Source organism: Primulina huaijiensis, chromosome 12 (assembly GCF_012295235.1).
Source record: "Primulina huaijiensis isolate GDHJ02 chromosome 12, ASM1229523v2, whole genome shotgun sequence".
NCBI lineage: Eukaryota > Viridiplantae > Streptophyta > Magnoliopsida > Lamiales > Gesneriaceae > Primulina > Primulina huaijiensis.
Window position 1 is genome coordinate 3,228,294 of NC_133317.1, and position 17,027 is coordinate 3,245,320.

Here is a 17,027-nt window from a genome sequence, read left to right on the forward strand (position 1 = left end):
TAGATGATACGTAGGAATTCAAGTTCTCCTCTCATAAAGGTCATAGCACAATTTCACGTAATTTTATGTACTATCTTTAAAACCGGAAACGAGAAGTAACATTGTTGGAAGTAACAAAATTTATTCCTAGATAATCTCTATTTTAGCTATTACTGTCTACCATCGATCTTCAATCTCTAATAAGTATATGAAGCAGCAAAAAGAAAAAGAAATTTTAAAAACTTTTCACAGTTCTTCATGGCCATCGTCTTCCTCCTCCGACGCGCCACCAGACCGCTGATACACAGCTGTGATGATCGGATTGCACACAGATTCCACCTCTTTCAACTTCTCGTCGTAATCCTCCTTGTCTGCATTCTGATTGTCATCCATCCACTCGAGGGCCTCCTTTGTCGCGGCTTCGATTTTCTCCTTCTCGTCGGACTGTAGTTTGTCCTTCTCGTCGATCTGATTCCTCATGTTGTACAAGTACGCCTCGATGCTGTTCCGGGCGTCGATTCTCTCTCTGGCTTTCTTGTCTTCCTCCGCGAACTCCTCGGCCTCTTTCACCTTCTGCTCGATTTCTTCTTTGGAGAGACGTCCTTTTGTCTTCGGCTTTGACATTTAGAATGCCATTGACATTTAATGAGAATGTTACTTCAATCTGAGTTCCTCTATCGACACCACCAACAAAAAAAATTAAATCTTGAGCTAATGTTTTCATAATTTATGCATGGAACATTGGCGACTACTAATCTGGGGGCAGGAGTTATTCCAGTGAGATCAAAGCTTCCAAGCAGCATATAGTCCTTGGTCATACTTCTTTCACCCTCAAAGACCTATTACAGAATACCAAAAATGTTATCATCATGGGCCAAGTTAGCCCTTCTTATATTTTCAAGAATCGTATTCGATTACCCGAATCGAGACGGTGGTCTGTTTGTCCTGGTACGTTGTGAAAACCCGAGATCTATCGGTTGGGATGCCGGTGTTTCTCGGAATCAATTTGGTCATCACTCCTCCGGCAGTTTCGATACCGAGGGTGACTGGAGCCACATCCAAAAGAAGAACATCTGATGTTGTGCATCACTTACCGGTTAGCGACAATGATCTCAACTCCACGTAATTCATGCCATATTAAATAGTAGCTAGCAAGAATCATAAGAAAATAATGAAACACATTACCTTTGGTCTCTTCACCTCCCTCTCCACTAATGATTCCTCCTTGAACAGCGGCACCAAATGCAACAGCCTCATCTGGATTCACGCCGTTACTTGGTTGCTTCCCATCGAAGTATTCTTTCAAAAGCTGCTGGATTTTTGGAATCCTGGTGCTACCACCCACGAGAACAATTTCATCAATCTGGTGCTTTCCCAAACCAGCATCCGCCAGGGCCTTCTTAAGAGGACCCATGGTCTTTCTGAACAAATCATTGTTCAATTCCTCGCAACGAGCTCTTGTAAGTGGTTCAGAGAAATACATGCCATCAAAGAGTACACTCAATCTCTACACGGACTTGGTGCTGACTGCTCAAAACCCTCTTAGCACGCTCACATTCTCTCCTTAACTTGCCAAGTGCTCTGTTATCCTTACTAATGGCCTTCCCGTGCTTCTTTTTTTATCAACTTAATGAAGTACTCCATAATCCTGTGATCAAAATCCTCGCCTGAAATAATTTACATGTCCAGAGTCAGGTGAAAATACATGTATAGTGAAAAACAATTAAACAAAGACCGTGACTGTAATTATTAAACGAAAACAAATATTTCAACTAGTACTCTACCTCCCAAATGAGTGTCGCCATTAGTCGATAGCACCTTAAAAACACCATTATCAATAATCAAGATGCTAACATCTAATGTTCCGCCACCAAGGTCAAAGACAAGAATGTTCTTTTCTTCACCTTTCTTGTCCAAGCATATGCCATCGCTGCAGCTGTTGGTTCATTAATAATCCTTACAACATTAAATCCAGCAATCGTTATCTTTAGTGGCCTGTCTCTGGGCATCATTACAGTAATCTGCAGAAGGTAGAAAAATTTCAGTAAACACTAAAGACACAATGCTAGATATCCATCTATAATAATATAAGACTTCAAAGCAAAAGTTTACCGGGTGATAACAGCATCCTTAATTTTCTTGCCGAGATAGGCTTCGGCTGTCTCCTTCATCTTCGTCAAAACCTTGGCACTGACCTCCTCAGGACTGAACACCTTGTTCTCACCATCTTTGACAACTTGTATGTAAGGTTTTCTCCCTGCTGACAATCTTGTAAGGAGCAAGCTTCATAACGCTCTGAACTTCTTTGTCGTCGAACCTATCCAGAAGGAGTTATGACTCACAATATATAATATTATTATCATTACAGCGTGATTAGAAACTATTAAAAAAGAAACAAGATTTTACTTACCTTCTTCCAATTAGCCTCTTGACATCGAAGATAGTCCTCTCAGGATTACTGGGTGCCTGATTCTTTGCCGCTTCTCCTATCAACCTTTGGTTTTCGGAGAATGCAACCCATGAAGGGTTGATGCGATTACCTTAGTCGTTCACTATGATTTCGACATGTCCGTTTTTTTAAACACCAACACACGAATAAGTTGTGCCAAGATCTATGCCGATAACCGTTCCCACTTTGGGAGTGTCGTCCTCGTTCGCTATGGTGAATGCAAACAAACTTCCTGCTTAGAGTATCAAGAAAAGAACGCTCGATGTCATTATATTCCACAACAAACGCATGAACCCAAAAATATCACTCCTCATTTCATGTAACCATATATCATCCAATCAGGAAATTTAAAACTAAAACATCAGTTCGAAATACATAAGAAAAGCTCATCAAGCAAAGCGATCACGAAGACGAATGCAGAAACGCGTCTCCGCAACTCAAAAGCGATCACTGTAAAACTATGCAAAAATCAATGCTAACCAAATTTCCGATGTTATTTGATTCTACTTTCGGCGTGAGAGAGTTTATTGTATGATATACAGATATATAGAGTGGAATCCTAAATTCTATTGTATTCTAAACTCATGAAGATCGAAAGGAGCCAAGTATATATAGGAACCAGGGGGTGGAGTTAAACATGCTGCATAGGATGACGTGGACCAATAAGTTCGCGAGTATAAAATTACGTTTTTTTTAGAGAAAATTAATTAAAATATTATATTTACATTCTAGTTTTCTTTCCTCTCCGTTTATCCACTGAACACTATCGTCTCTAACCGCATATAAACGTGAGAGATTATTTCATGTTATCATAAAGTAGTATCCCAATATCGCATCTAATTGTCCAAAATTATTGTTGCGTGTACTTCTTATCAAATGGATCTCTTACTTTTCACTCAAACTCGTCTCCTAAAAAAATTTTACTTTTTATGTTAAAAATATTAATGTTCATGATAATTACGTACCGAGTCAATCCGTTCACAAATAATAAACCGTGAGATAGTTTGACAAAAGACTTACTAATTGGAAAAATATATAGATTACACATATAAAATAATAATTAATAATTTGATCTAAAAACCGTGAGATTGTTTGACAAGCTAAGAGACTTACTCATTGAAAAAATATATGGATTTCATGGATAATAAACCATGAGATTGGTATGTGAAATTTCAAGAATAAAATGGTCTCGATTTTCCAATTTCATTTTTAAGTGATACACAAAGTCTGTAACAAAGATCATCTCCTGACTAGGGGTGTCAATCGGGTCGGGTATGTCGGGTTTCAGGTCAACACGTGAAATTTTTTTTTTTCAACCCGACCTCGAACCAACCCGAAAACCCCCAACCCGAACACGAACTCGTCTAACCCGCCTAACTCGAATTTTATTTATTTTTTAAAAAAAATTAATGAAAAAAATTCGAAAAAATAAATAATAATAATATTTTAATTTATACACATTATAACAAAATTTTCGATTTAAATTTGAAAGTTTAATTGTAAAAAATTAAAAGTATATTTACTAAATAAAATAAACAATTGTTAAAAAAATAAAAANAGATTAGAAATAATAATAAGAATTTTGATTCTTATATATAATATATTGCATCCGAAAGTTTTGGCAAGTAAGAAGAGTATGGAATGAAATTAGAATCTATAATTAACTTAATTAATATGATTAATTAAGTTAAGGATAAATTAGAAAATTAATAAGAATTTTTATTCTTATTTGATATGATTCATTCGAAGGTTTTAAAAGAAAAAATTGACACATCAAACTTGGGGCTCTCCCAAGAAAACGTGCTGCTCTCAAAATCTTTTTCTTTTGTAAGAAAAATTTGGCTTATAGTATTGAGTCGAATATTTTTCGTGTTCTATCTCTACGCAAAACATCTTCTAATTTTCTAGTGCAAATTAGAAGAGGAACAGATATTCCAGTCGTAGACCGGATTAAGAGATCAAATAACGTTCGTAGGGATTTACAACAAGAGCTACGTCCGCTAATACCGGAGTAGTTGAAGCCAAATGAAAATTCATTAAAGGTAAAATTTTCTTACATCCTATGAATGTTTATTTATTAAAACCATACGAGTGCTCAAAAAAATATTTTGATTGTCAAAGTAAAATAAAATAAAATTTTAAAACTTCCGCTGCGTTTTGGGCACGAGAAAACCGCGATCCAACAATAACAGCATCCTTTATTTTCTTGCCGAGATAGGCTTCGGCTCTCCTTCATATATCTTCGTCAAAACCTTGGCACTGACCTCCTCAGGACTGAACACCTTGTTCTCACCATCTTTGACAACTTGTATGTAAGGTTTTCCATCCCTGTTGACAATCTTGTAAGGAGCAAGCTTCATAACGCTCTGAACTTCTTTGTCGTCGAACCTATCCAGAAGGAGTTATGACTCACAATATATAATATTATTATCATTACAGCGTGATTAGAAACTATTAAAAAAGAAACAAGATTTTACTTACTTTCTTCCAATTAGCCTCTTGACATCGAAGATAGTCCTCTCAGGATTACTGGGTGCCTGATTCTTTGCCGCTTCTCCTATCAACCTTTGGTTTTCGGAGAATGCAACCCATGAAGGGTTGATGCGATTACCTTAGTCGTTCACTATGATTTCGACATGTCCGTTTTTTTAAACACCAACACACGAATAAGTTGTGCCAAGATCTATGCCGATAACCGTTCCCACTTTGGGAGTGTCGTCCTCGTTCGCTATGGTGAATGCAAACAAACTTCCTGCTTAGAGTATCAAGAAAAGAACGCTCGATGTCATTATATTCCACAACAAACGCATGAACCCAAAAATATCACTCCTCATTTCATGTAACCATATATCATCCAATCAGGAAATTTAAAACTAAAACATCAGTTCGAAATACATAAGAAAAGCTCATCAAGCAAAGCGATCACGAAGACGAATGCAGAAACGCGTCTCCGCAACTCAAAAGCGATCACTGTAAAACTATGCAAAAATCAATGCTAACCAAATTTCCGATGTTATTTGATTCTACTTTCGGCGTGAGAGAGTTTATTGTATGATATACAGATATATAGAGTGGAATCCTAAATTCTATTGTATTCTAAACTCATGAAGATCGAAAGGAGCCAAGTATATATAGGAACCAGGGGGTGGAGTTAAACATGCTGCATAGGATGACGTGGACCAATAAGTTCGCGAGTATAAAATTACGTTTTTTTTAGAGAAAATTAATTAAAATATTATATTTACATTCTAGTTTTCTTTCCTCTCCGTTTATCCACTGAACACTATCGTCTCTAACCGCATATAAACGTGAGAGATTATTTCATGTTATCATAAAGTAGTATCCCAATATCGCATCTAATTGTCCAAAATTATTGTTGCGTGTACTTCTTATCAAATGGATCTCTTACTTTTCACTCAAACTCGTCTCCTAAAAAAATTTTACTTTTTATGTTAAAAATATTAATGTTCATGATAATTACGTACCGAGTCAATCCGTTCACAAATAATAAACCGTGAGATAGTTTGACAAAAGACTTACTAATTGGAAAAATATATAGATTACACATATAAAATAATAATTAATAATTTGATCTAAAAACCGTGAGATTGTTTGACAAGCTAAGAGACTTACTCATTGAAAAAATATATGGATTTCATGGATAATAAACCATGAGATTGGTATGTGAAATTTCAAGAATAAAATGGTCTCGATTTTCCAATTTCATTTTTAAGTGATACACAAAGTCTGTAACAAAGATCATCTCCTGACTAGGGGTGTCAATCGGGTCGGGTATGTCGGGTTTCAGGTCAACACGTGAAATTTTTTTTTTTCAACCCGACCTCGAACCAACCCGAAAACCCCCAACCCGAACACGAACTCGTCTAACCCGCCTAACTCGAATTTTATTTATTTTTTAAAAAAAATTAATGAAAAAAATTCGAAAAAATAAATAATAATAATATTTTAATTTATACACATTATAACAAAATTTTCGATTTAAATTTGAAAGTTTAATTGTAAAAAATTAAAAGTATATTTACTAAATAAAATAAACAATTGTTAAAAAAATAAAAAATATACAAAATAAATATTAAATAATGAAAATCTATCATATAAATATACAATAAATTTTGTTCAAACATACAATATATAAAAATGTAGGTAATATTTTCAAAAAAAAAAAGTTTTCGGGTCAACTCGCGACCTAACCTGAAACCCGTCTAACCTGGCACGAACTCGAACCCACCAGAACCCGAACCCGAAAAACCCCAAACCGAACCTGATTTTTTTCGTGTTGGGTCGTGTCGGGTTGATGGGTCGTGTTGCATTTTGCCACCCCTACTCCTGACGGAGTCACGCGTCAAGAACGAGTTTGGTATTTTTAGTAAGTTAAAATTTATATATTTTAATCACACGTATTTAAAGAGTTTATTGCTCTTTTTAGGTCTGTTTCTGGCTAACGTAGCTCTTAAACAGTTGCTTACTTTTGTATTTTTTCCCTTTCAATATTGTATCTCATGCAAATTCCTCTCATATTTGAAATTTAGAATTTTTATTATTATGGCACAGAAAAGATAGACTTTTGGTATACATTTGAAAAATTTGTCAGTTTTTTTAGTATTCACAAATTTTAATTCTTATACAACGAAGAAAAAATTCAAATCATCTGCAACTCTTCTTTTGTAAAAGAGAGATGAAGTCGGGAAGGGCGAAGGAGAGGGAATAAATTTTGTACAAGGATATTTTTAGCATCACAACTTTTAATGTACATATACAAGGTTATGAGGCACCCACCCTCGGTCCAAACATATAACATAGTACAACAACACTGTGTATTAATCAAATATATTTGTTCTCGTACCGATGTAGGTTAATTAAAATCTGCATTGACTGACAAGGAAGTAGATACATCAAGATTTTAATTTTTGGATTTAAATTAAATTAAACAAAAATTAAGGCATAGTTTGATTTGGAGAAACACAAAACTGATTTTTACCAATTTATCTCTATTTAATTTATTTTTTAAATTACTAATTTGTTTATTTAATCATTAAAACATTTAGTAAATAAAGAATAAAAGTTTTTTTTTATAAAATTTAATTTTCGATAATTTTCTAAATTTGTGTGCCTAACCATATGCATCCAGGAGTAAATGGAAAAATGTTTTTTTTTTAATAGCTGCAGTATAAAAGATCCCTTCCCTGTTGCCAGCTCTGCACTTTCTGTGGAGCAACCACTTAGCGGAGGGAGATGCTCGGCGGCGATCAGCAGCAAAGTACCATGAACGGCGAGACACCTACCCTGGTCCCTCTCTCTCTGTCTCGCATTTTTAATATTATTGGTGTTTTTTTAGTTAATTATCGTTCAACACTTTGAGGCAATTGGGGTTTAGGGTCCGTTTATGGCTTTTTTCCTTTCACATGAAAGTGAAGGATACTGTGGAAATCAGGCATGGGTTACTCTGAATAACCTTCACTTATCAATCAGGATTTGGTTCATGCACCTTAATCCCACTTGTAACGTAAACACGTTTCACGTCCTTGAAATTGACCTGGTGGTAACTCTTTCCTAGTTCTTCCTTAATACTGTTAACGAGTTTTCCAGTGTTCGGAATCAAATACAATAGGATAGACTGCTCCAGAAGACTAGTATACTAGACGAGAGAGTCATCCAAGTCTGTATATCATTTCACATATTCTTATGGAGCCGATGTTCGATCAAAACACAAATTCCGTTTTGTTCGGCTCCTTGAATAGAGTCTTGTAAAACTTGAAAAATGTAATTGTAAGCACATTAGCACATGTTAGTTGTCTCACATCGGTTGTATGAAATACCTAAGAGTTGTATATATGGGTTTGGACAATCCTCTCCTCTTGAGCTAGCTTTTGGAGTTGAGTTAAAGTCCAAGTTTTAATCTTAACAACACATGGGATGATTTTCAATAACCTACGTCTAGAATGTGATGAATTATTACATTTCAAAGACAGACAAACAATGTATAAACATGTAAGTTATATTGTCGCTTTATATTTTGTGATTTTAATCGTGCGTTCGGAGTATATTGCTATTTCAACAATATTTATGACTGATAACTAACTTGTGCTCTCGAGACAAAAAATACTAACTTGTAAATCTGAATGATGAGTAAATTCAATGAGTAAGAATGATAAAGATGCACTAAAGGTTGCCAACGATCGACCAAATGGTGAATTTAGTTTTCTTCCTTTTTTCCCAATCTTTAGAGTTATTAGTAAACAGTGCAGGGGAAGATAACATTAATCCAAAAATAAAAACTTTGAAACTCCAAACGACTAGTACCACAGTTTTGCATTTATTAGAAATCAATCGTGGTGAATTTTCGTGAGCTGACAGCTGCAACATTTTTGCATTGAATTAAAGTATACAAATGAGGGTGATATCTGGACCATAAAAAAATCTGTGTAATAAAAAATTGTGTCACAACTAAAATTGGTGAGTAAATGTCTTTCCTGACCTCCAAATTTGGTGATTATTACAGGCTTGATTTTTGCAATTGTTAAAGGGAAAACAAAAGGTTAAAATGGCAATTTCTGAATGTGAGGTGAAATTGTCAAAAGGATTTTAATGTGTTACTTTTATTCAAATTGGATGTTTTGATTAGAAGCATGATCTCATGGGTTATTGTGCCCTTTTATGTAATGCAGTTCGTTTACACGGTAACATTACCTTTATATTATGTCACTTTCCTATCCACCGCATGGTATTGATTGGTTAATCTTGCCTTTGGAATAATTAAATTTATCTGGTCCTGGATTGGTTTCTGGTTTATTTAAGGAAGCAAATAAACATGAATTTTCTGTTTCAAACCTAAAATTCTGTTTTTCAACATTATTGATGATTTTTTTTATTACATATAATCTGCTCTTTATGTACAAATGCTTGGGACATGACACATGAGGCTGTGATTCATTTCTTATCAAATGTAAAACAAATTACCTGAGACTGTATCATGATCTTGTTATACTAGCTTTCAAATAACTCAAGGGCATTAGTCATCGCTGATTTGACACATGTTGGTCAACATTCCCCATATATGATTTCAAGGGACAATGTCCAGAACAGAGCGCTTAGTCAGATCGCCGAGTCAACTGCAAACCATTCTAAGGTTTGTCACTATATTCATAGGTTTGTTTATACTGTCCCTTTAGATTGTTCATGCATATGACTTGCGATACTCAACTTTAGTTTATCTTCCTTTTTGATCAATAAGAGTATTCGTCTATCAAAAGATCTTATATATAAGTCGCCTTGAGGACAAGATATGGATTGTTGTGAAACTGAGTTGGTGTGATATTTGCAGAACCTTCAAGATGATATGCAGGAGCTGGGTCAAAAAATAAAGCATCACGAAGACAATGTTAAATATTTGAAGTATCATAAAAACAAATTGGAGGAATCAATTGTGGATATGCAAGGTATGTGAATTTCCGTTCTCCGGTCTATACAGTTATGTGGTTGTACTGCACATCCCATCTTTTAGAAGGAGAAAATGAATTGTTCCGGTGCCCTTATCGCAATTTGGACATAATGGTATTTTTAAATCACAAGGTACAAACTCTTAGTGCCTTAATGCTTTAAGAGATGAAATGATTTACCTTACAGCTGTTTCTTGAAATTTGTACTGTTAAGATGTTTTCTTAACCTCAATCTCTTCGTTCTTTGTTTATTTTGTCTTGGAAGCTGAATCATATCTTTTCTGATGGTATTCTGTTTATTTATTATGTGTTTTTCTAACCATTCTTGCTCTTGTAGTAGCTATCGGGAAGCATTACGTAAGTTCCTCAATGGAAAAGGAAGACCCTTCTCATATGAAGAATGAGAAGAAAATCATACAGAATATTCTTAAACGTGAGGGATCTGCAGCTGCATTGTGGTATAGGATGAAAAATCAACCTGAACCTCAAGCTTATGACCGTACATTGACAAAAGATGTCATCGGCGTGGTTGCCACACTTGGGATGGTTGATGATGAAATCCTTAGCAGGTGGCTTCAATTCTTTTCCAACCTTTCACTATTTCCTTCTTGCAAATGTATCACTGGCTCCAATTTTTATTTGGGTGTATTCACAAATTCATATGTATGATACTACTTGCTATATGTTTATTTAAGCAGAAGTAATATATTTTGTGTATCATTCAGCATCTTATGGACAATAACATCTAAATATGGCAGTCTCGTGTTTTACTTCTTCTGGAAATGGAAATATGGAATATGCACTGCTGTGTATTGCAAGTTGCTAGTGTAGCCATATTAATTGTGCTTTATGTTTCAGTGCAGCAACTGGATGTAAATTTACTCCTTGTGGATAGCGCACTTGTAAACTTAATTTAAGAAAGTGATTGAAATAGCACTTGGCTGATAATCCTAATCTGGCTAACTTATTTGATGTTCAATTGTGGGGCTTAGGCTTCTTTCAGAGTATCTGGGCCTGGATACGATGTTAGCAATTGTCTGCAAGACCTATGAGGGTGTCAAAGCCCTGGAAACATACAACAGGGAAGGTTTAATAGATAAAAGTTTGGGTCTTTGTGCTGTTGGAGCATCTACTGGACCCTTGGATGGTCGATTTCGTGTCATTTGTCTTGAAAAACTAAGGTGGGTTTTTGTTTTGCTGTCATGATCAAACCAGGTCTCATTTAAGATTCACCTCTTTTTTTATACTCACATTTGTGTATGTCTAGACCATATGTTGGCGACTTTATTGATGATGACCCTCAACAAAGGCTTGATCTTTTAAAGCCAAGATTAGTCAGCGGAGAAATTCCTCCTGGGTTTCTTGGTTTTGCTGTCAATATGATCACCATCGACAGCAATAACTTAAATGGTATCTCAAGTGATGGACATAATCTAAGAGAGTCGCTATTCTATAACCTCTTTTCCAATTTGCAAGTATACAGATCAAGAGAAGACATGCTTAAGGCTCTCCCTTTTATATCAAATGGAGCTATATCTCTGGATGGAGGTGTCATAAAAAGTCCTGGGGTGTTTGATATGGGTCAACAGCGGTAAGAAGCGAAGCTCGACATTAATGCACAAGTAACTGATTCATCACTTTAATCTAAATCACCTATATCTATATTTTTCTTTATCGTTTGAATCTAAATCACCAATATCCATAATTCTCGTCGTTATTTAAACGAAGGCAAGGATTAGATTTCTGTTTTTCAAGTTTCAATCTCCTGATGTGGAGAATGTTTTGTCCAGTTGTATCTGGATTTAATAGTCAAGTAGTAATTAATTCTTGTGATGTTTTAAACTTGGAATTTCTCTCATTGAAGGGGAGACATGGATGTCATGTTCCCAAATGGCTCCGATAGATTCAACCTGCCCATGAACTATTTCGAGATTGAAAATCATTTGAAGGAGACACAATGGGAAAAAACCAGAACTATGGTTGATCTGCAGAGAGAGCAGTCATTATTAGATCTCGCGAGATTCAATTATGAGAAAAAGAAACAAGAGTTTGTCCAGTTTCTTGCACAAAGCTCGTCTTTTGCAGGGCAGGTAATGACTCAATCATGCTCCACACACCTTTTTGGTTTTCTTGGCTGTCTCCCACTGAATGACAAGCCAATAAAAGTTACGCATTTTCTGTCTCCCACTTAATGACAAGCCAATAAAAGTTACGCATTTTTTTCCTTTGTGTTTATAACTATTATGACCAAAAACTGAGATTCCTTTGTATTGTACAATCAGCATAAGGCGGGATGGGAATCGAGTCCAAGATGATGTCATAGAGACTATGACTATTCAAGAAATGGCTAGGGAGCATGGTGACACTTCCTTCGCCCACATTTTCCTGTACATTTTAGTTGAATTCTGGTTCGCACCAATGCTATTCTGTGATTCAATTTGATGACCAGAGCACGATTATTCAAATTTTATGGCAATTTATGTTCGATAAATTCCCCGTTTGTCATGTTGTAACCAGCCTTTTATGTTAACGGGTTCAAATACCCAAGTTTATGCTATCTTTTTAAGATCTTAATTTGTGTATCTTATAATGTTGTGTGTGTTTTTTCTAAAACTTTTGGTTACCAATCTCGCGTGTTTGTTTTTCCTTTTGGATACCAATCTCACGATTGATGATACAAAAAAACTAAAATTCATTTTGTTAATATCTTTAAAAAAATTATATTATTGTTCTCTACATTTAAATAAAAATATTAAGATTGTATTTTAATAATAAAACTTTGTTCTGAAAGATAACTGTATGAAATTTTAATTGGGCAATTAATTAATTCCTTCTTTACTTTTGAAATAGTTTTAAGAGTTAATTTATTTATATACATAATTTTTGTAAATTTATTAATTTAATTTATATTAATGTTACTCTACTATGATTGATGCATTGTTCAAATTATGCCACTTATATAAATGTTTTTACATTTATTAGTATTCTAAAATTCGGTTAAGGTGGTTGCGTCCGAAAAAGTATTTGTCAGTTAGCCTACAAAGATACAAAAGTCTAATAAGAAATGTGATTTCTTGATTTATTCTAACACATCAAATTTTATCTTATTATTATGTTGATATCATGAAACACGTCCAGCGATACTTAGAACATTAATATTAGCGAACTTTAGAACATTGCATTTTCTGAATTCAAATATGAATCAAGTTGTCGATTAGTACACCACAGTTATCTTTGTGTCATCGCTTCTTGATATTTCCCTCTCTATATTTGTTGCCAGAATGTTATCGTGCGGAATAAAATACATGAATCTAATACGGAAATGTCTTGCATCAGAGAAAAATATGGATACAATCGATCAGTTAGCAGCACATGGTTATTTCAACTTGTGGAAGAACAAAGGAAACTACATGAATTGTCATGTAGGGGGCTGTTTAACCCAACTTCCAGATGAAAAAATAAAACATGAAATGAACTTAAAAAACCAGAACCAATACTTGAGAAACTTTGCCTCTAATGGCAAATCCTTATAACATTACTTATAATGGTATAAATTGTACTTGAGCTTGGATTCTTGTTTCCACCATTGTTCAACCCCATGAGCTTCCCTGACACCTTGACCATTGCTTGAGTTTACTGTCAGATATGCAGAAGGAATAAGATGAATTGCTTCAAAATCATTTTCTCTGCCACCTGATACAATGCTTCCTATTGAATGCTGTGTGGCCAATTTTCCTATTTTTCCTGCACCCAGTGACTCCATTTTCTCTCGATGCTCAAAATATCCAATGTACTCGCAGCAAATAGGATCGAAGGGATTGAGAAATAAGTAAGGAACCCACGAAGATAACAAGATAAATGGGTGTTTTTCGTCAGAATCTTGGTTGTGATACCCGTTAGCCACCATAGCCAGTCCTGCCGTGATGACACTGTTTGCAAACCTCAAGCCGTGCTTCAACTTCTCGTTCGGTATCCATTCGATTGGAAGAGATATAAACGGAGGGTTAAAGAGGTATGTTTCGAGATGGGTTCCAGTATTTTTCGCCAACTCCCTTCCTATTATAAGTGCCATAGATGAACCTAAAGAATGTCCCGCCAACCATACGTTACCTAGGCCGACTCTGGAGACGATTTCTTGTGCTGTATTTATTGCATTAAGAATACGTGTGCTGTTTTGCAGGTCATTTAGAACACAGTGAAGATCGAGCTTTAAATCCTCCGCCCTGTTTCTTGAATTGGTCATCGTGCCACGAAAGGCGATGACATATTGTGGAGGCCTTTGGGTTGGGTGATTATGTTGGAGATGATATGGGAATTCGAACTCGAGAATGGCACCGAAGATGGAAAGATCGTGTTCATCTTCAATAACTTGGATTAGCTTGAAATTAAAGAATTCCCACCATGGAGGGGCGTTGCCCGAGGGGCCTTGCTTGTGATCTTGCCTATCATGTTCAAGTACATACATACCTTGAACCAGGCTTGCAGCAATGGATCTTCTGTGGTATGAGTTACTCCTGTCGGTCATGCAACCACCATTGAAGTAAGAATGCAGAGTCTTTCTTTCGAATGAAACTTCTTGATTTTTTTTTTAAAAAAAAATTAAAAGTTCTTGAATCTAAAAACTTACTTTTTTGGAAGCAAAACTAAAAGAAAAAGATCTTACCAATCGACAGAAGTCAGAAACGTCGGCCCCGAAAGATGAAAGATTTCAGATTGAGGCGTTTCCATCACTCCCCTTCTCCTCACGCCCCTTTGGGAACTGGAAATCCACAGTGATTAGCGTGCAGAACATCAAACATACAACGAGTTGACATCGAATCTCAGCTATTATATGATTTCAAAAAGAAGAAAATAAAAGGTAAATAAAATCTAGCCTCCGAAGAACAAGTTAAGAAGTTGACAGTTGGTGACATTGTTTCAGATTTTAAGAAACTTGAATTACCTGAAATTAAGACTGTATAACTTTCAGAAATTAATACAGACGTGAGGAAAGGAGGATTGTATGTATATATATGTGAGAAATTGAGAAAACGAGCACCATTTTCGTAGTGGGCCTCAAAGTCAACGGATTTTTAAACCTATCAAAGTCAACCAATATATATACGTATAGAAACAAGAAACAAGAGTAAGTCTATTGTGAGACGGTCTCACGAATCTTTATCTGTGAGACGGGTCAACCATACCGATATTCACAATAAAAAGTAATACTCTTAGCATAAAAAATCATATTTTTTCATGTATGACCTATACAAGAGATCTGTCTCACAAAATACGACCCGTGAGACCGTCGTCTAGAAACAATGAACGAAACTCCACTTGCATTTTAATTTTAAACAATATATGATTGTTTGTTATTTTATTTTTTAAAAAAAATATTTTTATTCTTTTTATATTATTTGGCCGGGAAAAAATTAAGATTTATTTCAGTACAGTTTGCGGTACGAATGCATTGAAATTGTCAAGTGGCAAAATTAAAAGTCAACTGAAGAGGTACAAAATGTCAAAAGTCAACTTTTGGGAGAGTGATTATTGCATTAATTTAAAGTTCAAAATAATTATAAATTATTTCCAAAAAAAAATTAATTCATAAATTTTTAATTATTTCAATCTTATGTCCGTGGTCTTTTTAAGGGCCATCGAGTTACTACACTCTCTGTAATAAGTTAATAAAAATTTATGAATGTAAATGAACAAAAAATTAAATAAAACCCTTATTTAACAATTTCGTATTTTGGACTAAACTCAAGAATGATCTTGAATGGTACCAAATTTTGTTAAAAAAAATTGAATATAATAATAAAAATAATGTTAAATGTACAATAAATATATTGTACATCGATATTTACAAAAATTATATAGTGAGATTTTGTAATTATCTCACGATATTTTATATTGAATAAAATTTTTGTATTGAATTTTATATAAATATTGTTTTTCGCGTTACATGTTTAATACTCAAAACACCACAAAAAATTTATTTAACATAGTAAATATAAATTCACTTATCATATATGATAATATAATAGTAAATTCAATTAGCACCTCAATAAATTTAATTTTATTTGATTAATATTAATTAAGAAATTGGAGGACCATATAATAATTCGTATAGTGTCAATACTTTTAAGTCTTACAATATTAATTTATAAAAAAATATTGTTTACATTTTTGGGTTGTGATCACATAATGACAAACATTACATTTTAAAATGAATAATAAATTAATTGCTCGTGGAAATAATAATAATACAAAAAAGAATTGAGTTTGAATGAGTAAAATTAACATTAATATAGTCCTAGTGGACTACTAGTTAACGCGACTTTTTTAAATTTTAATAATTTTACCCACCACGATGTACAGTTGTCCTTGAACAAAAGTAATGTTAATTAGGTAAAAACTTGTTTGAGACGGTTTTATAGGCCGTATTTTGTGATATGGATATCTTATTTGGGTCATCCATGAAAAAATATTACTTTTTATGCTAAGAGTATTATTTTTTATTGTGAATATCGGTAGAGTTGACCTATCTCACAGATAAAGATTCGTGAGATCGTATCACAATAGACCTACTCAATTAATTAATAGGACATGTAAACAATTACCTTATTATATGAATAATGATAATTAAAGATACACTCATATTTTGTTACATTTATATTAACCATTATTATCATTCGATATATCACGTGATTTTGAGCGAAATAATTCTCTCTTTTTTAATTTAAATAAAATAATTTTCTCTATTTTTTAAAGAAAAATAAAATTACATAAGTATTAATTTCGATTTATTTAATATGTGTGTTATGCCTCCAAACTAGAATATGGAACAAATTGACGTAAACCGATATTTCATTATACATGAGTTATTTTTGTATAACGGGATTTGATCATGATGTGAAAAAAAATACATGTAAATGAATAGGATTTGAAAAAACTATGTATCATGTTGAATTTTATTTTTAGTTGAACTTTAAAATACAAATCTAATAGTGTATTAGAAAGAAAAAAATATATTTTAGTTTAAGCTTTTTTTCGTTTTTTTGCCATTACTTCTAGAAACATAGGGTGTAATTGTTTGGTTTTTATATGATAGTTTGGTTATCTTATAGATGAGTATAAGAAGTGACGTACAAATAATCTTT

The 17,027-nt window shown here is 34.0% G+C and overlaps 2 protein-coding genes and 1 pseudogene across 4 annotated transcripts; 1 reads left to right on the plus strand and 2 right to left on the minus strand.

Annotated features, from left to right (window-relative positions):
- Positions 1-101: 101 nt before the first annotated feature.
- LOC140990108 (luminal-binding protein 5-like) lies at positions 102-5,262 on the minus strand (annotated as a pseudogene).
- A 2,354-nt stretch (positions 5,263-7,616) lies between these two features.
- LOC140990205 (protein DEFECTIVE IN MERISTEM SILENCING 3-like) lies at positions 7,617-12,478 on the plus strand. Of its 3 annotated transcripts, XR_012177617.1 has the most exons (9): positions 7,617-7,735; positions 9,438-9,575; positions 9,771-9,885; positions 10,223-10,454; positions 10,878-11,066; positions 11,153-11,476; positions 11,750-11,975; positions 12,168-12,323; positions 12,361-12,478. XR_012177617.1 is itself a non-coding variant. In XM_073459787.1 (8 exons), exons 1-8 carry the CDS (start codon positions 7,682-7,684, stop codon positions 12,198-12,200), a joined length of 1,311 nt encoding a protein of 436 aa, XP_073315888.1. In that variant the 5' UTR covers positions 7,617-7,681; the 3' UTR covers positions 12,201-12,478. The 3 variants fall into 3 exon arrangements, 2 of the variants coding, with proteins under 2 accessions (XP_073315888.1, XP_073315889.1); XM_073459787.1 differs by having other exon boundaries at positions 12,168-12,478; XM_073459788.1 differs by having other exon boundaries at positions 7,642-7,735; positions 9,492-9,575; positions 12,168-12,478.
- A 715-nt stretch (positions 12,479-13,193) lies between these two features.
- On the minus strand, positions 13,194-14,977 carry LOC140990281 (GDSL esterase/lipase At4g10955-like). Its single transcript, XM_073459890.1, has 3 exons — positions 14,828-14,977; positions 14,549-14,644; positions 13,194-14,399 (listed from the first exon to the last, which is right to left on the minus strand). The coding sequence occupies exons 2-3, from the start codon at positions 14,611-14,613 to the stop codon at positions 13,421-13,423; spliced, it is 1,044 nt and encodes a 347-aa protein (XP_073315991.1). The 5' UTR covers positions 14,614-14,644; positions 14,828-14,977; the 3' UTR covers positions 13,194-13,420.
- Positions 14,978-17,027: the final 2,050 nt, after the last annotated feature.